General features: G+C 40.8%; 2 protein-coding genes across 2 annotated transcripts; both read left to right on the forward strand.

Moving 5' to 3' along the window:
- Positions 1–501: 501 nt before the first annotated feature.
- Positions 502–1,944, forward strand: LOC131244395 (pathogenesis-related protein 1-like). The gene is made up of 2 exons (XM_058244007.1): positions 502–714; positions 1,544–1,944. The coding sequence occupies exons 1-2, from the start codon at positions 531–533 to the stop codon at positions 1,846–1,848; spliced, it is 489 nt and encodes a 162-aa protein (XP_058099990.1). The 5' UTR covers positions 502–530; the 3' UTR covers positions 1,849–1,944.
- A 17,695-nt stretch (positions 1,945–19,639) lies between these two features.
- LOC131244396 (1-aminocyclopropane-1-carboxylate oxidase-like) lies at positions 19,640–22,631 on the forward strand. Its single transcript, XM_058244008.1, has 3 exons — positions 19,640–19,795; positions 20,944–21,179; positions 21,782–22,631. The coding sequence occupies exons 1-3, from the start codon at positions 19,694–19,696 to the stop codon at positions 22,398–22,400; spliced, it is 957 nt and encodes a 318-aa protein (XP_058099991.1). The 5' UTR covers positions 19,640–19,693; the 3' UTR covers positions 22,401–22,631.
- The last annotated feature ends 345 nt before the right edge of the window (positions 22,632–22,976 follow it).

The raw sequence follows: 22,976 nt of genomic DNA on the forward strand, positions 1-22,976 counted from the left end.
CGTAATTACCAAAAATAGCAAAATTCTAACTCTAATAAAAATCCTAATTCTAATAAAACTCTTCTAAGGCCTAATTTCTAAAAATAAAAATTGCAAATAAACTTTCTCTAGAAGAGTCCTAGTATAACTAAAAGTTATTTCTAAAAGGAAAGAAAATCTAAAGCTCTAAAAAATATTTAAAAAATCGGAATTACTAAAAATAGTAAAATTTTCTTAAAAATTCGTTTTTGAGCTGAAAGCATGCCTTTTTTGACGAAACGGACAGATGCGACCCACTTTGTGGGTCGGTTCACCTCGGATGGCCCATTTCAGTAAAGATTGATAGGTTGTGCGTCCCGTAACGATACCCGGATCAAAAGTTATAGTCAATTCACGGTCCATCTTCTTTTGGCTCAACCATGCTAGGAACGTGTTTGTGACAGGTTCTACATCACCAATCAACATCTATAAATCACCATTCAGCTCTTCATCAATTCACAATCTAACACAAAATAACTGCCTTTGATTTTTAGTGTCCACAAAAAAGAAAAATGGTTAAGGGTGCAATCAGCCACCATATGGTGTCCCCACTCCCACCCGCAAGGCTCTGGAAAGCGATTGCGAAGGACCCACACAACCTCATGCCCAAGATCATGCCCCAAATAATATCGAGCATCGTTGTTCTTGAAGGTGATGGTGGGGTCGGAACGGTCAAACAGGCTAACTTCACTGACGGTAAGGATCGCATTACTCATGTTTCTGTAAGTGCAGATTATTAGTATAAGGTATTAACTATGTGTTCGGGTTTCTCTAAGGGCATGTTTGGATACATGTATTATGTGGATATCATAATGATTCTTAAATGATAATTTATGTGGTCATCTTGAGGATTCAAAAATTAAGAATTCTTTAATTTATAAGACAATTGTCAGCTTATTTTTTGTGGAAGTTCTGTCAGCCCTACTATGATGTACGTGTTATATCAATGTAGTCTATCCATTTGACTAGATCATTTTAGGCCACGAGCTAAAAGATAAGATAAATTCAAATCTCAAGTGGACCACACTAGGCAATGGGGATAATGATTCCCACCGTTGAAACCTTCATGGGCATACAATAATATTTATTTGTCATCCAACCTGTTCATGAGGTTATATGGATCAAAGAAGGAAAAAAAAAAAAAAACAAATATAAGATTAATTCAAAACCACTAATTTTGTAGATGTGCGTCTTTCAACAATAGATGTTTCAATCTCTACTAATTTCTGTGATGTGGTCCACTTGAGGTTCCAATTTGCCTTTTTTTGGACTTATGCTCTAAAATAAAATTGTGAAATGGATATATAGTGTGGTCTATTTAGAAAAAAATAAATTTTACTTCGTATGTGTTGTGTAAAATCACCATATTTTTCCGCATTTAGATAAAAGTTGTTATTTTAATATTGTTGATTAATCCTGCTCTTATACCATGTAAAATCACAGCTTCTTTAAAAACTCAAGTCATTATAGGATGGTGTAGCCATGTATATCAAGGAACTTTAACTGACAATTTGTAAATGTGCAGCCATCAAGGACTTTAGTTATTGGAAGGAACGTGTGGATGAGATTGACGAAGAGAAGACGGTGTGTAAGTACTCTGTGATTGAAGGCGGGCTAATCGGTAAGAAAGTGAAGTCGAGCACGTTTAAGCTCCAGTTCGAAGATGGCGCCAATGGAGGGAGTGTATGCAAGCTTGATGGGGAGTTTGAGGCCATTGAAGATGGCCCACCGATGGAAGATGAAAGGATTAAGGAGACAATCGTAAACATGGAGGGGATGTTCAAGGCCGTAGAAGCCTATCTTGTTGCCAATCCAGATGCATATGTTTAGCCTTGAGTTCTTGCAAGGGATGTCGTAGATGTGCGTCTTTCATGGTTTTATTTTCTCCAATAACTGCCATATCTTTGCAGTGTCTTTGCATGGGAATATGAAACTTACTTCAATAAGCTAGCTCTCTCTCTCTCTCTCTCTCTCTCTCTCTCTCAATGGGCCGGTTTGGACTGGGTCTTACAATACAATTCCCCAGGCCCGAACCTGTCTGAGCTTGTATTGAACTAGCACTGAGGCCCAAGCCCGGCCCAAAAATGGGTGGGCCAGACCCGTCCTGGCCTTGCCTAAAAATGAATCAAATCCTTATTTCCTGCAATGAATACTCCTAATGCATCCGTTGATTAGGTGGCCCGCACGTGCTTCAAGAAATAGATATTTAGAAAAATGGAATCACGGCCAACATGCAAGATGCTGTATGGATGATGATCCAGTGGGCCCCGCGTAATTTTGTAGCATTGGGAAGTATGTATATCCATGATAGTCTGTCACGATCTGTATATGCATCCATTCACGTGCATGAATTTCGACTGAAAGAAATCCAAGATCAGGATCAGATGCATTCTCTGATATCATATCAACAGAGACAGAGAGAGATGAGAAAATGAGAATGGAACACTTAATCTTCAGCAATGGTTTTAATGGCCATTGAACACTGTTTCCTGTGGTGTGGTCTACCTGATATTAATATTTGCTTGAATTTCGGATCCATACTCTAAAATAAGCTGAAAAAAAGGATGGACAGCATGGATATACAATTCATACATCATGTGCGCCGCACCATCAGGGTCCACCCATAACGCTGGCTCGGGGTCGCAGCTAAGTCGACGTCCCTAAAAATCGTCTGGACTTGGGTGGAAGCGGATGGGCTGATGTACCACACATCAGCTATAGCTGATGTATTGACGTGAGCAAGTCCTGTGGATCCCATCATGAGGTATTTATTATATCCAAAGCGTCCATTCATTTGGCGAGCTTGTCTTAAGACAGATCTAAAGATCAATTGGGAAGCAGTTAGGGATCGAACGTCTACCAATGAAACCCTTTCAGGGGTCATAGAAGTTTCGGATCAATATGAAATTTGTTTTTTCCTCTTCATTCATGTATTTGTGACCTTATTAACAGATTGGATGGAAAATAAACGTTATAGTGGGCCCTACAAATATTTTAACGGTGAAAATTATTATCCTCACTGCTATTTTTGATGTGGTCCATTTGAGCTTTGGATATGATTCATTGTTTTTTCTAATGCTCTAAAATTATCTCAAAAAATGGATAAACAGTGTGGATATAATAAATACATCATTATTGTGGGTCTATGTAACTTTGATCTCCTTTAAACCGTTCATACAACTCGGAGCTTGAGGAGCGCCGGTGCGCTTGTCTTCGCACGAGCACGACACGTATCTACATCGGGCGCGAATTAGGTACTACCCTGGCCTGTCCGGAGCTCGGGACAGGCGGAGGCTCCGAGGGCCACTGATGAGCCACTGTGATGTATGACTTTTATCCACACCGTCCATCTTTCAGAGTACTGATCCAAAAATAAGGCATATAAAATACTCAAGTGGACCACACCACAGGAAGCAGCGGTACTAAGGACATCCACCATTGAAACCTTCTAAGCATCTACTGTGTTCGTTTATTTTCCATCTAACCTGTTGTCATGGCCATATAAAGCTGGATGGAGTGAAGAAACAAATATCATCTTGATCCAAAACTTCCGTGGTCTCTAAGAATTTTGCAACTGTGTGGCCATTTTAGGTTTGTATCTTATCTATTTCTGGGACTACAAACTAAAATGATATGGAAAAATTGATGGACGGTGCAGATAAAATTCATACATCACGGTGGCCCCTAGCGTCCTTAGGAGCCTCCGCCTGTCCCGAGCTCCGAACAGGCGGGGTAGTACGTAATCCGCGCGCATCTGCATCAGCTGTATAGCTGGTGTGTGGTACGCCAGCCAATCCGCTTCCGGCTTGTGTAATCTTTATGGACGTGGATTTCCTGCGAAAGCCTTTAGCAGGAAGTTCTGGGTAAGGATTATGGGTGGGCCAATGTGATGTTTTGGTGAAATCCAACCCGTCTATCTGTTTTTCAAGCTCATTTTAGCAAATGGGACCAAAAATAAGGACCTAAAGCTCGAATGGGCCACACGATAGGAAACAGTAGGGATTTAGTGACCGCCGTCAAAAAATTTATATGGCCACATAAGTTTTGTATTGGTCCAAGTTTTTAGTGTTGTCGATTGACGTTATAAACAGTTTAGATGACATATAAACATCAAGATAGAGCCTAGGAAGGTTTCAACGGTAGGCATTCTTTTGCCACTGCTTCATCTAGTATGGCCCACTTAAATATTGGATCCTGCTAATTTTTGTTCTTAGTGTCCTAAAATGAGTTCGAACAATAGATGAATGGGTTGGATTTCTCAAAAACATCACGGTGCACCTCACTTTCAATCCCAGCACAGGAACTTAACTTCCTGCCAAGTGCCGAAGGCTTTCTTAGGAAATCCGAGCAGTAAATGAATGGCCGGATTGGCTGGTGTACAATACACCAGATATATAGCTGGTATATGGACGTCGGTACGTTGTAAGGCTTGGGACAAAAATTAAAACACATATAAAGACCAAGTGGACCACAAAGAAAAAAGCAGTGAGGAATTGAACTTCTACCATTGAAACTCTTTCTCCCACAGGAATGGATTAATATGAAATTTGTTTTTCCTCTTCATTAAGGTCATTATGACTTTAATGAATATATTGGATGGGAAATAAATATTATGGTAGGCCTTATGAAAGTTTTAATGGTGAAAATCATGATTTCCGCTGCTATTTATTGTGTGGTCCAGTTGACCTTTAGATATGAGTCATTTGTTGGTTAGTACTCTGAAATGATCTTTAAAAATGAATGAACTATGTGAATATAATAAATACATCATTGTGGGCCATGTAACTTTGATATCTTTTGAACCGTTCGATACAACTCGGAGCTCGAGGAGCGTCACCGTTCGTCTTCGCACTCGTACCTACGCCGTCTATATAGCTGATGTGTGGTACACCAGCCAATCCGCTTCCAATCTTTACATAGCTGTGCGTGGATAGTTGTCCAATGAACAGTCATGGTTCTTTGGCACTTCATAGTACACATCGCAGAATGGTCACTGAAATTGGGCTGTTGATCTAGTGGGCCTTACCGTGGATGGCCGTGGTACAAACCCCATTCCGGTTGAATGATTCCAGCATCTGATTGATCGACTTTTAGCCTTTGAATCTAGACCACTCATGGTTTTTCTAATATTCGCGGTTCAGTGTTCCATGTTCTACGGCTCACAGCTCCCTTGAGCTCTGGATTTTTGGGCTCATGTCCTAGCATAATCTGAAAAAATGGATGGACGGGGTGGATTTCTCATAAACATCATGGTGCACCACACCTAGCTCCTGACTATAGGAACTCCGTGAAACAGGTGTCGCAGACAATCCGACTCCTTACTCGTTAAAATCCGAAGGTGTCTCCAACGTGATAGATACACAATGGATAATCCACATGCGAGTTATATACGGTGGGCAGGACATTGAAGGCGGGCCCCATGGTGGACATTTAACATGGAAGGTGGGCCTCATCACAATGGGCGACGGCCCCACCTAATGGACGATCTACATCAAAGGTCGGTCCCTAGCGATGAATGACCTGCATGAAGGCGGGCAAAGCATGTTAGGTGGTCCACGTTAAAGGTGGGCCCCACATGATGGTTATGTGTTCCAGATGCATCCAGACCGTAGAAATGGGGCTTAGGTGGGTCGATCACACCGAACTGATTTCGCATCATTTCAGAGTGCAATCTAATAAGCTGTTAAAATGAAAAATAATGAACGGTTCCACTTCAATTTCTGAGTGAATGAACCATCACTCCACGGTGATTATCGAGGCGTCCATCTACTTGAAGCCTACCCTGCTTAGCCTGTTATTTGAATGCCATACAACCTGTCCAAACAACCAATCCACGCGGTTTAGCTACACCGGCCAGCTAGCTGGTGTCAAAGCTCCATGAGCCTCACCATGATGTATGTGTTTTATCCACGCCGTCCATCCATTTTTTTCGGCTCATTTTCAGGCATAAGCCCCAAAATAAGACGGATCCAAATCTCAGGTGGACCATACCACGAGGAAAAGTGGGGATTGAATGCTTAATATTGAAAAGTGTCCGAGGGCCATAGAAGTTTTGGATCAAGCTGATATTTGTGTTTTCCCTTCATCCAGTTCTTTGTGAGTTGTGACCCTATCCACAAGTTGGATGGCAAAGAAACATTAGAGCATGCAATAGGTAGTTCTTAACGGTGGACGTTCAATCAACACTGTTTTTCTTGTGGTGTAGTCCACCTGTGAGTTGGATCTGTCTAATTTTTTGGCTCAAACCTGGTAAATTGGATGGATGGCATGGAGGAAACATATACATTATAATAGGGCCCATGGAGCTTTGACACCTGCTAGCTGGCCAGTGCTGGGTCCTAGCCAAACTGCGCTCATCACCAGATATGCCCCACCAATCATGCTGATGGAATCGCAAGAATCAGGCCAATCCATTAATCAGGTGGGCCACGTTACTTGAATCCGGATTTCTTTGGGGGGCAAATTTACATTGTTTATTATTATTATTATTATTTATAGTGGGCCTACCTGATCATTTGATGGCCCTGATCTTCAGGGTGTCTTACTTCCTTGGGGGATAGACCTGATACACGTATGGGATGCCACAAGGATATCAGAGTGGGCCCCACACAAAGCTCCATTCAACTCAACGTGGAGTCAAGCTCCATGGGATAATTCCCCATACGAAAGAGAAATGCATTATTTATCATACTTTTGGGAGTATGGAACTCTGTTCCACCGAATCCAATAAACTCAAGGTTGTTGGATCCTCCTCCTTCTAACCAATGTCATTCATGACGATCTAGTTGCAGATTGGTTGCTTGCACGTAACATCTCCAATGAAAAGATTAAAAAATGCATCCCACGATCTCTCAGGGAGATGAGACTTTTATTTCAGTTCTTACTTTATATTTTAAATGAATGCCTGTTTGAATTGAAGTAAATGACCGGAAATGAAACCAAATGTCAGTAAATAAGCTGTAAATGAAATCTTGTCTGTAACGATTAGATTTGGAAGGAACTCCTTTAGAAAGTCAAGTAAATAAAGGTGTTCTTATATACATATTTGTCATATATCCGTCCCTCTAATGATACTTTAAAATAATCCAATTATCGTGTACATCATTGAAGTTACAATAATATAATGATCCAAAACTATTTAAAGATTGACCATCTAAACGGACGGTTGAAAAATATTGAGAAGTTACTTGTTTATGATCTATATGTTTGAGGTTCACTTGTGATTTAATTATTATTATTTTTTGCTAAATATGTATTTTGCTGAACTTATCATAATTATTTTGTCAAATATCATATATGTACACCAATTTAAGATGTTATATGTATTCTTGTGAATTTATTAAAATTTTACGGTGCATTATAATTCATTTCATTTATTCCCACTCAAACAAAATATTCAGATTTCAAATGCATTTCATTTATAGTTAGCCAAACACAACTAAGACATTTTCTTCCATTTACAAGCTTTCAAACAAACCCTAATGACTTAAAAACTCTTTTTCTTACAAAGCTGGCCAAGAGCTAGCCCGGGCTTAAGGAATTATGGTCAGGGTAGGGTTGACTTAATCACAATCCTAACCTAGCCCATTGCTACCCCTTTCTCATGGACCTCACTTTTACAAAAGTGCTTGGAACTATCTTACATGTTCAAAGTTTTATTTTAAGAAATGTTTTAGATCACACCGGGTTGACCCGGTTGCATCGGGTACTTGGATCTAAGAATATTACAAAATAATGGGGTCCGGTTCTAGTTTTAAAACAACGATCAAATGCATGTATCTCAATAACAATTTCTTTTCATTCAGGTCAAAGCAAAACTAATAAATAATCATTAATCAAAGTGTCCAATCATGCTAATCAATTTATAATCCGAGTTCAATACGCAGGACTTATAGTAATATGATTATAGACATGAGAAGAACGTTGGTACTCTGGCAGTGTGATGGATGATATGCAGGCACTTAGAAATTGCAAATGTGGCATATAAGTAATTGTACTTAAACTGTCCAAATCATGGATTCTAGTTTAGATGTACCATGGACTAAGTATGCTTATTTGATTATCTATCTATCTGATTGGGGGAGTTTTATTGTATGGTTAAAAATGAAAAATATCCAAATGATCCTGTTTCAACAAATAAGCATACACAGATCGGATCTTAGGATTGTTCAACCAGTCTGATTTTGGCACTATGGATCTGCGACAGTGGGCCCCACATTTTAATTGGTTTAATTTGAGTTAGCATACGCCACATGTACAATGTCTGAGTGCCTGTGTATCAGGCACCGTACTCTGCCAGTGTATCAAATAATTAACTCCCCTATTATTACTATTCTAATGGCGTTGATTAGATACCAGACCAAACCACGGCGCAACGTTCATGCACCCCTCGACTGGTTTTTTTATTTTTATACCCCTTTTAGCTCTGTTGATCTCTCTGCATGATCCAGACCGTTTATCACAAAAATCTAGCTGATTCAACACTCAGGTGGGACACCCCATAGGTTACAGTACATAATCACACCTTAAAATTGTAAATTCCGTGATATGGTCCACCTGGGTTTCAGAACAGTTTTATCTTTGGCTAATCCTTTCATCCTGATGAGGTAAACCAGATGACTGGATTGGATGGCATACAAACAACGCACCGGACCCTACCCAAAACTAATGGTGGACGTTCCCATCCCAACCGTAAAAGGTGTGGCCTATCTGAGTATTGGGAGTCAGCTTACCTGATGGACGGAGTGGATCTCATGGAAGTTCCACCCACGTGGCTCTCGATTAGTGAAACTGACCTACACAAGATACTCTAGCACTGTCCCAAATGAAGTGGGCCCCACCAAGGAACCGTACAGAAGGGCCCATTCACGTGCCGTCAGTTATGAGTGGGTCTCCTCGTATGGTACCGATCACATGGTCCCTCCATTTTCCCATGACCCATCTGACCATCTCATCACTCCCACTAAATAAATTGGGGGATCGTGTATGATTAGATGGTATATTTGGGGATGAGAAACTATAGTTTCCTGATGCATCAGCACTTGGATAGTGTTTCGTTTCATCCAGTCCGTAGAAATGGATTGCTGTTTGTTGATCCAGAATGCTGACCTGATGGGCCCACCATTATTCTAGGGATGGCCCAAAAATCTTCTCCAGTGGAAGATTCTAGTCTTAGAACATTTGACGACTTTTCTAGACCGTTGCTATCTTCTTGTTACCTGTCTATTTGTCGGTCAACCATGGGAGGGCTAGGATTTCCCAGCCTGCAAAATATTTGTGGGCTTCTTCATCCATGATGGGGCCCGTCAGATCAACGGTCTGGATCACTGAACTATAAGCCTCATTTAGGTAGGGAAGTCTCTGGATTCTATAATTTCTAGGTGGGAAGAGGAACCTTGGACGGTTCTGATTGGAAGTTACGTAGGACCACGGAAACATAACAGCTACGTCATGTTGGTGCCGCCCTTGTGTTGGGCTTTCTTGTTACAGCTTCCGATTATGGCGCCAGATGAGCACATCTAACATCTTCCCTGCGGGTACTGGAAATGTTCTGTCTATTTACCGGGCCCACCTTACAGCTGCTGAAAGTGGAAACGGATTGGCTACTCCCCCTGCCACCAGCAAATGGCTGATGGTCGGTGCTCCCTGGGCTCCACCATGATGTATGTTTTTCATCCATACCGTCCATATATTTTTACAGATCATTTTATTTTATGAGACCAAAAATTATGTATATCCAAATCTCAAGTGGACCACATTACAGGAAACAGTGTTGAATGAGCGTAGACCATTAAAAACCTTTTTGGAGCCATTAAAGTTTTGGATCAAGATGATCTTTGTTTTTTTCCATTCATCTGGTCCTTTATGACCTAATCAACAGATTGGATGTCAAACAAACAGTACAGTGGGCTTTAGGATGATTTTAATGGTGGATATCCAATCACTATTGTTTTCCTGTGGTGTGGTCCACCTGAGATTTATCTCTCTCTCATTTTTCGTATAAAGCCCTAAAATGACGTGTAAAAATGGATGAACAGCATGGATGAAACAAATACATCATGGTGGGGCCCACAGAGCACCGACCACCAGCCATGGGGCTGGTGGCAGGGGGAGTAGCCAATCCGTTTCCGCTGAAAGTGGCGGGAACAAAGAAAAAAAAGTCCTGATTCTGTGAGGGGCCTCACGTGGGGTAGGAACTAGGAAGACGGGTCAGAGATCCTGGCCTTGACACGTGTCGGAGGTACAGGCCATTCAACAGGTAGGGCTCACATGAACTAAAATAACATTGGTATGCTGATAGAAAAAAATGGGCACTTAGAGAGAAACTCCAACGGTCCAAATTCAACGTTGAGGTTAGTGTTGTTGCCCTAACTTTGCCGGTCAGTGCCGCTCATGCCTGGATCGGTTGTACCTGTGCGCTCATGTGACCAAGGGTTGGATCAGTTGTACCTATGCGTGTATGATTCCCTGGGCATGGCAGAGTCTACCTAATTATTATTATTATTATTATTTTTTTGGCTTGGTTGAATTGTTGATGCCCCTGCACCGAGATGGACAGACTGAAGGGAGACGATCAGAATCTATGATCTTTTTGCCCATGGATTTCATAGCGTGGTTTGTAGAAGGGTAGCCACCGTGAATGAGTTCTTTTTACCTTGTGTCGTTAGATGTGGAAATGATCGGCTTAAGGACTTTTTATCACACCAATGTGATATTTCTCAATTAGAATAGAAGATTTGCCCTATAAAAAAATTTAAACTAAAATAAACACGATCAATTTTATTAATAACTTAGCTATATTACAACCATTGTTCTTTACAATCATATATAAATAAAAAGCAAAAAAAAAAAAGAGAAGATAAGTACTTGATGCTCCTATTAGCATAGACGGTCAATACAAGTGGTTGGCAGAATATGAAAGTGGTATAAATAACTAAATCAAAACTCAAATGAACATGGTGATATGGAAATTTAAAGTTATAAATATTTAGTATACTTTTAAGATAAATAAACTGCAATGGGAGCCATTCAACAATATTAAATTAGACTAGGAAAAGTAAAATAGACATCAAAGTAAGTACAATAGATAAAAAATAGATAAATGTGTTTGGTGTGGGGCCTCAAAATCTTCTTCTTATATATCTTTTATAGTTTTCTCGAGGTGGTGAGAGTCCATCACTGGGTTTTTGGATCATTTGTGTGGGCTTTTCGAGTATGTAATCTCTTCCTTAACAAACTGAGACTTTGCCCTGAGAGGAAAGGACTTTGGATTTGTTAGCCTACGGAGATGTTTGTGGCCCACTCAAGACTAGGCCTGAGACTGCCAAAGTTTTGTCGATGAAGACAACTAGGCTGAAGTCCGGAAAACTCAAGAACTGATCCCTATCGAGCAGGGCCACTTAATACTTCTTAGTGACCCACCTCATCCACTTCGAGGTGTTGGACAGTATGGATCAAACCACCTCCTATATTTAACCATCACTAAAGTGATGGTCTGGAGTGTTGGAGGGATTTGACCATTGATACTGATATGCCATTTGGGCAAATCATATCTCCTATTCTCTTGATTCTGATCATCATATATAATGTGACCTGACAGAAATTCAGCCGTCCCTTTACGAGTCAGGTCTTTAACCGCATCCGAGTTGGCTTGGATGTCGATTCGACCTCTTGGTCTTTGAAATATTTTAAATTGTTACTGGTTCTCTGAATGTCTTTGGGAAAATCTCTCATTTTGAAAGAATTGGGAGAAACGATCTCATAGATAAGATTATATCCAGTTGTGAGATAGGATATGCTCACTCAACATGTCTTTTATAGATGTGTCAAGCATGTTGCCTTATTTAATGGGCATATTAATTGTGGCTATGTGACATGCGGTGATTCATCCCATAATGCCGAAAGAAGATTAGAAGCAAATCTATATGAGTGCGAGTACAAATTCTACATATGTTAAACATGTAGTGCCTCAATGTGGCATCTTCTTATTGTTCTACGTCAAGACATCAAATATAAATGTAAACAAGTACACTTTTGGACATATTACAACTTGGTAGTGTGTGCAACCTCTGAATGGTTGAGATCTTTGACATATGTGCCATACATGTTCGGATATGTGGCGCCTCAAGTAAGTAGCCTAAGGCCCCTCATTGAATTCCTACAACTACCACCACCACTACCACTAATGATGATAATAATAATAATATAAAAGATTTTGCTAACCTTGCGGCATCGTCCCCTCTCATAAATTTGAGCATTCATTCAACCAAAATACTAATAGGAGCAAGCGGCGGTGCAATACTCACACAAATTGGATAATCCTAGACATCCCATCAATGGCATGAAAATGAACCATTGAGATTGACCCGAGAAAGAAAATAAATCGGATCATTATCTTAAAATATCTAGAAGTATATCCCACTTTATATTACTTATGATTTCAAAATAGCACTTTAGTTTGATTTTAATAATTTGATTTATTATTTATAAATGATGAATAATTGTAAAAATTAGCTGTATCAAAGGGTAGGAATCATTCAATTGTCATGATTCTTGCACCATATTTTGCTCCCCATGGTACTAGAATGGGGAAGTTTCATTTTCATGATGAGGAAATATGTTTGGACAAGTTATATGCCATGAAATGCCAATTGTAGCCTTTACGTTTAGTAGTCATACTAGATTCCACTTTACAGGTGAGCCAGCCTCATCGTTGGTGTCATTTTCTCAACTTGGAAGAGTTATCTGGTTCATTTGAGGAGCGTGTGATTGATATGCATTAGCAATTATTCTGAAAATTTATGTGAATTGGAATTATGGGTTACAAAATGCAACCTGCAATTAATATCAACTGGAATCCAAGTGTTTGGTAGCAGTATGTGGAAGAGAGTGAAAGAAATAACCTTGAATGGTGAACATCGGTAATAAGTGGTATAAATGTTTCAAGTGAAGTAAAATCATGTGATTTTTCTGTGACTTTAAAAATATAGTTTTTATTGTATTTGATGTGAATTGGATCCCATTTACTCTTTCTAAATGCACTAATTGTCACAATATTCACACCTATTCACAGATAACCACTTGGACACTCTAGAGAGGTGTTTGTCACCATGGATTTGGGGGATTTCAAATCATTTATCTATTTGGCACCATAAAATAATTGGAGGTTTCAAATCCAGTGGATTTTAAATCCCCCCAAAGAGGGCTTAAAATTCAAGATGGTCATGATCACCATTTGGGTTGGCCCCATCAATACCATTTGCCTATCTTGGAGAATCAGATGTCCTTGCCAGGTGTTGTAATGACATTAGATGGCCCTAATCAACTTGCCTGCCTAACCATTTAACTATGTGTAACATGGATGGGTCACACGTTACTCAATCATCAATCACATGCCTCAAGCGGCTTGTGCAAACACTTCTAATCACCACAACATACACTCATTGTCCACCTTCAGTGTTCATGCTATTATTGATCCAAAACGCTGCAACCACCACCAGCCACACTTTGTTGAGTCATTTCATCAAACACTTGGTGAGTAACATCAATATCAAAGTAACTGAGTCACCAAACTGGTTCGATCCGAGTTCGATTCGAGCTGGGTTCGAGTGGAGTCGAGCAGGGGCCAGCTCGAACTCAGCTTTGAAACGAGTCAAATCGAGTTTTTTCGAGTTGAGTCGAGCGAGCAAACCGAGCTAGCTCGGTTCGTGTAAGGTCTACGCGGCTACTTTATTTGTAGGTAGTTTGGTATTTCTGCTTGTACGGGAATCCTGCATGACACCTGCTGTACAAAGTGGGTACGAAATCCAATCTCCGGGCGCCCACCGTTACGTCTGTGTGAAATCCACTCCGTCCATCAGGTGAGCCCATTGATTTTAACACGTATTTATAAAATTCAACCCGATAATTAACTCAGGTGAGTCACACCACAGGGACCAATGGGGTGGGGATGCTAGCCATAGAGTATTGTGTGGGGCTCACCATAGTGTTTATATTTCGTCAAACCCTTTCTTCCCATGCTTCTCACCTTGATGAACAGATACTTCAGCAATTAGACTGATCCAAAAATCGGGTGGGCCATACCGCATGATCTAGAAGTTTCGTTCGTGATTTTACATTGTTATTCTTGGTAGCTCCAATCTGAGCTTTTTATCAGGATTAATTTTAGGATGTATAGTTAAAAAAGAAATCGATAAAATGGACGGATTGGATATTGAACAATACAGTGGGCCCCATCTAACTTAGGTATTTTATGTGCTTAGAGGGAGGCCTTCTCGGAGTTTACTTTCTCTAACATGTTGAAACTACTCAACGTTCATGGAATCCACGCCGTCCATCAGTTACACCACCCCTTGTTTGGGCTTATCTCAAAACCAGGGCTGATTCAACACTAGGTGGTCAACCCCCCCAAAAAAAATTGCATTTACAAGTTTTAAATTCACATGGTATGGCCCACCGAGTTTTGGAATACTGTAGTTTTCAGTGTTTATTTCATGCTGATGAGACGCATCCCATGAATGGATTAGATGGCATAGAAACATCACGGTGGGCACTATGCAGCGTTCCATCCCAACTCTTTACTATGGTGTGGCCTATATGAGATTTTTATTATAATCAATTTTGGTTTCAATGGTTAACATGAGGCAGTGTACCTTATGGACGGAGTGGATCTCATGGAAGTTTCAAAGTTCCATCCACCTGGCCCTCGGATTGCGAAAGTAACCGTGTGGATTCCTAGCGCGACGTTTGGTTCTTTCCATTTTCGTCGAAGATAAACTAACCAACAATCATTATTAGGAACGCTGACTTGCAGGTCGCTGTATACAAGTTCTATGCATTTCTCTCCATACGCAACGAAATTCCAAACATCTCCGATGATCTGTACCGTAGATCTGGTGGGCCAGCTTTTCGATGGTTAGTAGGATAAAAATCGTAGTGATTATACAACTCTAACAATCAAATCACTGAAAGTTTTACTATTTGAGTGTTTTCCATTTGCAGGCTACGTATTGGAGCCATACCAGGCTAAAATCCATTTGAATTTCCAGATATGGACCATCCACGTGGTGTCGGACCAGAACAACAGTCCGGATCACCAGATATGTTTGGCACGTGTGTCTGAGGAGGCATTCAGCAGCCACGTGCACATTAGCCGTCTCCTAATCATTAAGTTAGGCCCAATCATATTAATCAATTTATAATCAGAGTTCAAAAGAACTACTTACCCTACAATGATTATGATTATCTGATGGCTCCGATTAGAGATCCCAAACCAAAGCACTGTACATGCACCGTTGACTCTTTAACCCGTTCTGCTCGTGCATGAGACCCCCACTAAAATGAATTCCAACAGGAACCCATCCAGCTGGATCAAAGGAAGGGCATTCGTCACTAAATATCTAGCATATGGTAGGTGGGATAGTTGATCCAGACCGTTCATCTAATGGATCCTTTCTACAGATGGCCACAGTAAAAATAAAATAAAATAGATGATCATATACATCTATTTCATCTACTTGAATGTCGACGCTAAGCCATTTCATTCGCACCGTTAATTTGAGAACCATGAGTCCAATGGCTAGGATAGACCGCTCAACGTTATTTTCAACCATGGGGACATCCATGATAGGGAATAAAAAAAGGTGGTCAGTACGGTGGATGTATCCACCTGCCACGTGTCAGGATGGATCCATGATGCTCACAACAAGAACCTCCATGTGATGGATTATGGATAGGTTTGTTTCTAAACAAATGAAGGGAATCTAAGAACATGAACAGGATTTAAAAATCACAGCTTCCAAAGCTCCTTGCAATGAAATTTTGACTTGGTGGAATGAATCCTACTCACCCAAATGATGATTCAAACACCTTGCCCGAAAAAACCCAATAAAATTTTTTTTTTTTCGTGCATGTGGCCCACCAATCACACGTTCTTGTTGTGAGCATCACACCCTTCATTGATTTCCTCGTTTCAAATGGCCACGTATGCATAGTTTTATAAAGAAGTGAGAAAGATTCCTGCCATTTGTGCGATTAACCACTCTTGATTCGTTGCCATTTCAACCCACTCGCGGATCACCAATCCAGACCGTCCATCCGGTTTGACGTTCTGTCATTCTCTGTAAAAACGGTATGGAACGTACAGTCCTCTGAAGAAATGAGCAATAGACAATCTCTACCGTTGGATCATACATGTGGCTATGTGATTTTTGATGGATAGTGTTGTTCCAATGGGTCCCACTACGGATGAGTCATGGCCCGGTAGTCTCACTGATCACAGGGAGAGGATTGCCTGTGACCCTCTGTGCCCGAAGCTATGTGGGCCCATAGAGATGTCAGTGACAAATCCACTCCATCCATCTGTTTTGAAAGACCACAATAGGACAGGATTCTAAGTATCAATCAGATCCAAGACTCAGGTGGGCCATACCATACGAAACAGTGGGGATTGAACGCTTCTCGGTGAAAGAAGTTTTGTATCAAGATGATATTTGTTCCTACAGTTTATCTGTGTCGTAATAATTCTAGAACGGTTTGGATGGCATACAAACATCATGGTCAACTCCAGGAAAGTTTCAACGGTGGACATTGCTGTTCCCACTGTTTTGTGGGTGTGGCCCACCTGAGTTTTGGATCTGCCTTATTTTTAAAATCCTGTCCCATTGTGGTATTTCAAAACAGATGGACGGACTGGATTTCTCACGGACATCTCTGTAGACCTCACAGGGACACAGGCGATCCGCTCCCTTGATCACAACCATAGCATACCTTCGTTGTACTTAATCGGCCACATTAAGTGGCCCAAGAGTTTCAGTTGAATCAGCAGAATTTTTGCAGCGGCCCATCCACTGATGGTGAGGCGTCTGGACTCTGGAGGTATAAATGTTCGGATCACGACACATTTCTACGTGTGTGGTGGAGATCGGATGCTGCAGATTTCAGTAAGAAACACCGTTTTGTAGAAACGACTCTTCAATGTCTTCAATGGAGGATTATAAATAACATACTCTAACAGGGTGTGGCGCATCATACTCATCATACTCACGCATACATACATCCTACACGTGGAACGCACATATTTCAATCCAGACCGTACAATTAAAGTGGCATTACCTAAGCTTTAAACTGATCAATCGATCCTAACATTTACATACATATGTCCTACACGTGGCACACGTGTACTGTAATCCACACCATCCAATCCAAGTAGGAAATTCAGATCGATCGGACAAGCCTAAGCATTCACATACATCCATTGTACACTTGGCCTTCATATATTTCACCCACACCATACAATTCAAGTCAGCAAAACCTAACATCTAGACCAATCAGTCAATCCAAACCGATCAAAAAAATCAGACGATCTGATGGCTCTATCAAAGTAAAATTTTGTCCCTGCGTCGTAGACAGGGAACCCCACAAATCCAACCATCTGGATCGAGTACAAGTACGAACAATGGATCCAAGAGTATGATATTCCATACTCCCCCAGAGCATTACATCATCCTTAAAAGCCTAGAAAAGAGCTTAACAAGAGCAGAAGCTATTAAAATAGGGAAAAGAAAGAGACCCAAAACAACGGCTACAATTCAGTGGTTGAAATGAATCTATTTTCAAAGGGCAAATGAGGAGAGAAAGTCATAGATAGAGATTAAAGCACAAGGCATGGGCCGGCAGTCAGCTCAAAGGGATGCGAGTCGGCAGAAACTGCCTAACTAACCTTGAGACATAACCTCCATTAATTAAAAATAATATTGCTCTAATCATGGCTCATGTGTTTCTTCTTCTTTGTGCATGTTCCAGACAAGATTATTTAAATATTAATATGGGCTAAGCTGCAATGTGGGTTACTCCCACCCTACATCCATCTGGCCCAGGCTGTTAGTGGGCCATGGTCTTCATCATAGTTTTAAAACACATGACTCGACCTGATACCCAGCCGAGTCGAGTCGAGTCGATTGTTGTGGTTTTTCCAACTTTTAATATATGAGTTATGTTCTATTGTGGTGAGTCGAGTGGAGTTTTTATTGAGTTGTGATCAAATTGAGTTTTTTTTTAGTCTTGATTAAATCTGGTCGAGTCAATGTGACTCGGGCAAGTTAAGTCGAGTTTTTGAGTCTTTTTAGTGCTGGCGGCTCATGTGGTGCCAGTGTGGCATCTGTGTGTGAGATCAAAGATGATGATTATGTTGGGCCCACTGTGAAGATATGTAGATCTGCCTGCTCATGTGGGTCATGCTTGTGTGAAATAAATAAATGGGTAGGATACATTTAGCAATAGCTCACATTTGCTGTACCTATGTGGCCCACCAAATGAGCAGAAGGGCCTGATTAGGTGGAAATGGCTTGAATTGAAATGGGTTGGAAGCCCATTCTTGAATCGGCATGAGAGTCCGCCCAGACTGAGCAAGTTGAATGGGCCTTTTGAGCTGTGGATCGGGCTTAAGCAATACTACTAAATGGGCTTGACCTTGGTTGAGGTCTGGTCCGTTTCTTAATTGGGCCAGAAATAACTTGATCATGAGGCTTGGCAGATGATCAAGATTGGACATGTGAGCACAATAAAAGTTTACTTTGTTGTCAGATGTCTTAAATCTGTATGTAATAAAGTGTGTCGATGTCATCGACAGGCTACTTAATTCCATTGAGCAAATGTTGATTCTATCAACGTATTGAATCAACATTTGCTCAAACCCATCAAGAAAATTCGAAAAAAATTCCTATCGATTGTTGGACAGTTTTAGAGACTGTTACTTGATAGCATCGATGGTTCTTGATTAATTTCATCGATTGAATCTCGATGGCTATGATGCTATCGAAGGTCCTATTGAGAGCACACATAGAATTGTGTAAGTGCATGATTTGTTTCCTATTATTATTGTGGTAGTTTATATACCGGGTGTAATTGAGATTGAGTTAGGAATTATGGTTCTCTAAATTTGCTTAACGATTTGAGAGGGTTCTTGAAGGAAAAAGACTTGGTCTTTTCTTCTTGAGTCTTTGATTAGTAGAATTTCATCTCTTATAACTTCATTTTTCATTGTGTATTATCGCTTTATGTCATGACTGTTTTAGCAAGGATTTTTCTGTATTTTTTTCCACGTAAATTTATTGCTTTTTAGTTGAATTTATTTGTGCGATTATGATTATCTTGTTAGATTTCTATCTGTTTACTTTGCGAGTCTCAGTACACTTCCCATTTCTCCAAAAATTACATGAACCCAATTGGTGATGGCCATCAAATGGACGGCTCCAAATCCAACAGTCAAAACAAATTTTGGGTCCTGCTCCAGTCTACTGTGCCATCTATAATTCGTATGGTCCCCACACATGCATGCCACATGTACGGTGGATGAACCATTGTCGACATGGTGAGCTGTGGCCAACCCACATTCTGCAGAGTTGCCTTCAAATAAGCACAATACCTGAATCAAGATGCTTCTGTTGTAGTCTACCACAGCCATTGACCCTGCATTTGTTAATGCAATCACACCGTCCACAGCCATCTCAGATTTATTTATTTTAATCATTTTTAAATGGGGGTTGACACCCAATACGCGGGGTGATTGGCAGTTATAAAAACCCGGCAATTGCTGTGAAAGAACACATCCAAACTTGTAGCTCTTTAGCACTACTAGTACTAGCACTGCTACCAGCTCTCTCTTGCATTTCCTACAATGGCGATTCCGGTCATCGACATTTCGAAGCTCAATGGTGAGGAGAGGGCAGAAACAATGGCTCAGATTGCGAATGGATGCGAGGAGTGGGGTTTCTTTCAGGTAATTCGATGGTTATTTGAATCTGGGTTGGGTGATGGCCATAGTTGTTATAATCAACTGAGCCTTATCCCAACTAATTGGGGTCAGCTACATGAATCTTGTTCAGTTCTTTTATTCTATCATTGAAATATCAGATTGTCAGGATTTATGAAAGGAATGCCAAAATGATTTGGGTGAGGAGAGATTGATGAGATGGGTTGTGGCACACCTGTGTGAGATGGGGCCATGTACTGGGCAGGGCTTGACACGGCGATCTTATGGGTGGACCATACATGTACCTTGAATATAGGCTGTTGGTGATTTTCTTTTTTCTTCTTAATGGTCCATTTTCTTAGTATGAAGTGGCTGGCCTAGTGCCTAAGTCGTTCGCATGCGTGCCATATAGCCAAGTATGCCATGATCAACCTCTTCATTCTCTCCTCGTCAAGGTATTCCGTAAGGGTAATGGTGTCCATAATAGCCACTATCGTCACCTTTACAATACGGGTTGTAATAGCTGTTACAGCTACTGCAACGCCATTACTCTCTCTCTCTCTCTCTCTCTCTCTCTCTCTCTCTCTCTCTCTCTCTGTTAATTTTTTTATTGAACAAAAAATCCAAAGAGTCTTTATTTGTAATGGACTGTTACTGTAAGCGGGCTGTTAGGAGATCGTAACCACCTTTACGGGTCATTTTTTCCATAACGACTGTTATGGCTTTTATGATCCCGCAACATGTAATGGTTGCTGGCCTTGTGGCCCCATCATGACTTTTATGGCATACCATGCTCCTCACTCAAAATCATGTATTCCCAACGTGCATTCCAAAATTTCAAATCCCATTTTCGAATGCATGTTGGATTTCTGTTCACTAGATTGTAACACATAAATCACAATGGCTGTAGTAACATGAAAAAACATTCTAATTATTCTATATTTTCTTATAATTCTTGTGTAATCGCTAGCAGCGGTTGTATAATGCATTACAATTGATTTATAACCTTTGGTTGAAAACGTAAAAAAGATGCGATGGTCATAACTGTTTTAACTGTCATTATACAAAAGCGACATCCATGACAAATCCTCAATTATCCACTCATGATTTCATCAAAAACCCATTTCTAGAAAATGTTTTCTCATCATGTTCTGATTGACTTTCTTTCCTTGCAGCTGGTGAACCATGGAATTCCAGTTGAACTTCTTGAAAGAGTAAAGAAGGTGTCCTCACAATGCTACAAGTTCGAAAGGGAAGAAAGTTTCAAGGACTCAGTCCCCGTCCAATTGATGAATGAACTGTTGGAAGGGAAGAGCGGAGAGGCAGGCCAGCGACTGGAGAACATTGATTGGGAGGATGTTTTCCTTCTTCATGACCACAACGAATGGCCATCCCAGCCTCCAGAATTCAAGTAAGAACAGACGGCCTCTGTTATTCAAGTCACGAATTATCATCATACTTAAAACTTTTGTTTGAGTGTTTATGAGGAAGTGTTCCTAATTGGACGGTTTCCACTTGTGGGGTCCACCAAACTAGCATGGGTGGTCCTAATATCTGTAAACAGTCCAATCAAGATCCGACCGTTGAAGATCGCTTACACCAAAATATGGTTTAAGTGAGATTTTAACCATAGTTCAAATACTTGAAAACTTGAATTGACTCGATCAGATATGTAATAAGTATTTTAATAACATTTATAAAAATTGAATAAATATCAAATAGCCAGCGTCTGGCACGCTGATTTGATATGTCAGATCATCTAAGAGAGGCACTAAATTCAGTTCGAGTTGCATCGAGCTGACTCGTTCGAGTTTTGAATCGAGTCATCGTGTTCTAGAACTATGATTAGAATATGTGTTTGGATTAATGACATTCACCAAATGAGTGACCAAATCTGGATCAATCATCTCTTGAAGTGGCCATAATAGCCCAAAAGTCCATTGATCAGATGATCCAAACTGTCTGATGAATCTCTTTGCCTAATGTGTGCATGTTTGGATGTGAAAATAACAGGGAAACCATGGTGGAATACCGCCGAGAACTGAAGAAACTCGCTGAGAAGATGATGGAGATAATGGATGAGAATTTGGGTCTAGAGAAAGGCTACATACAGCGGGCCTTCAGTGGCGGCGATGAGCCAGAACACGAACCTTTCTTCGGCACCAAAGTGAGCCACTACCCTCCATGCCCACACCCAGATCGAGTGAATGGCCTCCGGGCCCACACCGATGCAGGTGGGGTCATCCTACTCTTCCAGGATGACAAGGTCAAGGGCCTGCAGATCCTCAAGGATGGCCATTGGATTGATGTCCAGCCCCTGGCCAATACGATCGTCATCAACACTGGGGACCAGATCGAAGTCCTGAGCAACGGCCGATACAAGAGTGTGTGGCATCGTGTCTTTGCCACTCAAAATGGGACCAGGAGGTCCATTGCATCCTTCTACAATCCATCACTCAAGGCCATCATGGGCCCTGCACCAGAGCTGGTGCACCAAACACCTGTGTGTGGACCAGCTTACCCCAAGTTCTCTTTTGGGGACTACATGTCTGTTTATGCTAATCAAAAGTTCCTTCCTAAGGAACCCAGGTTCCAAGCTGTAGGGGCCATGGAGGGTGCTGATAGAACTTGATCTGGTGGGTCAGGTTGTCTACTTCACAAATGTAGGCCATGGAAAAGGCGTAAGCTGATTGGCTTGCTTGTTGTACCTTCAAGAAGGAAGATGAGTAAGTTGAATGTTAGTTGTGGTTTTTTAGGAGATGGTTACTTTCCTTGTGTTCATGTACTGATTATCGAAGTGTGCTGTTGAGGTTTGCTTTGTAAATTATCATCAATGCTTCACATTTTCCATGATTTTTTATTTTTTATTTTGAATATATTTTATGGTTATGATGGAAATGGGTTGGGTCAACCACCTTCATGGGTTGGTGTGATGACCCAAGTCGACCTAAAACCCTTTTAAGAAATGGGTCATGAGTTGGGTTGAGACTAGAATTATAAAGCATACTTAATGGGTTGGGCTTGGGCTAACCGAAAGTGTTTTTGTTGGTTGAGAGATTGTAAAGGCGATGGAGAGGTGAAAACAAGGCATAGAGATTTACATGATTCAGTCACATATTATAACTGTCTCCTTAGGAGGATTTCATCATGAAGAAGAGCCAACCTAGGAGGGATTCTTTCCAAATATGACTTTCAATCGTGCTGTTTT

This window comes from Magnolia sinica, chromosome 4, assembly GCF_029962835.1.
Source record: "Magnolia sinica isolate HGM2019 chromosome 4, MsV1, whole genome shotgun sequence".
Classification (NCBI taxonomy): domain Eukaryota; kingdom Viridiplantae; phylum Streptophyta; class Magnoliopsida; order Magnoliales; family Magnoliaceae; genus Magnolia; species Magnolia sinica.

What these genes read in the sequence shown, in the direction of transcription:
- LOC131244395 (XM_058244007.1), top strand. Translation starts at nt 531, where the DNA reads ATGGTTAAGGGTGCAATCAGCCACCATATGGTGTCCCCACTCCCACCC. An exon ending in ACAGGCTAACTTCACTGACG is followed by an intron (nt 715 to 1,543) that starts GTAAGGATCGCA and finishes GTAAATGTGCAG; the next exon opens with CCATCAAGGACTTTAGTTAT.
- LOC131244396 (XM_058244008.1), top strand. Translation starts at nt 19,694, where the DNA reads ATGGCGATTCCGGTCATCGACATTTCGAAGCTCAATGGTGAGGAGAGG. An exon ending in AGGAGTGGGGTTTCTTTCAG is followed by an intron (nt 19,796 to 20,943) that starts GTAATTCGATGG and finishes CTTTCCTTGCAG; the next exon opens with CTGGTGAACCATGGAATTCC. An exon ending in TCCCAGCCTCCAGAATTCAA is followed by an intron (nt 21,180 to 21,781) that starts GTAAGAACAGAC and finishes TGAAAATAACAG; the next exon opens with GGAAACCATGGTGGAATACC.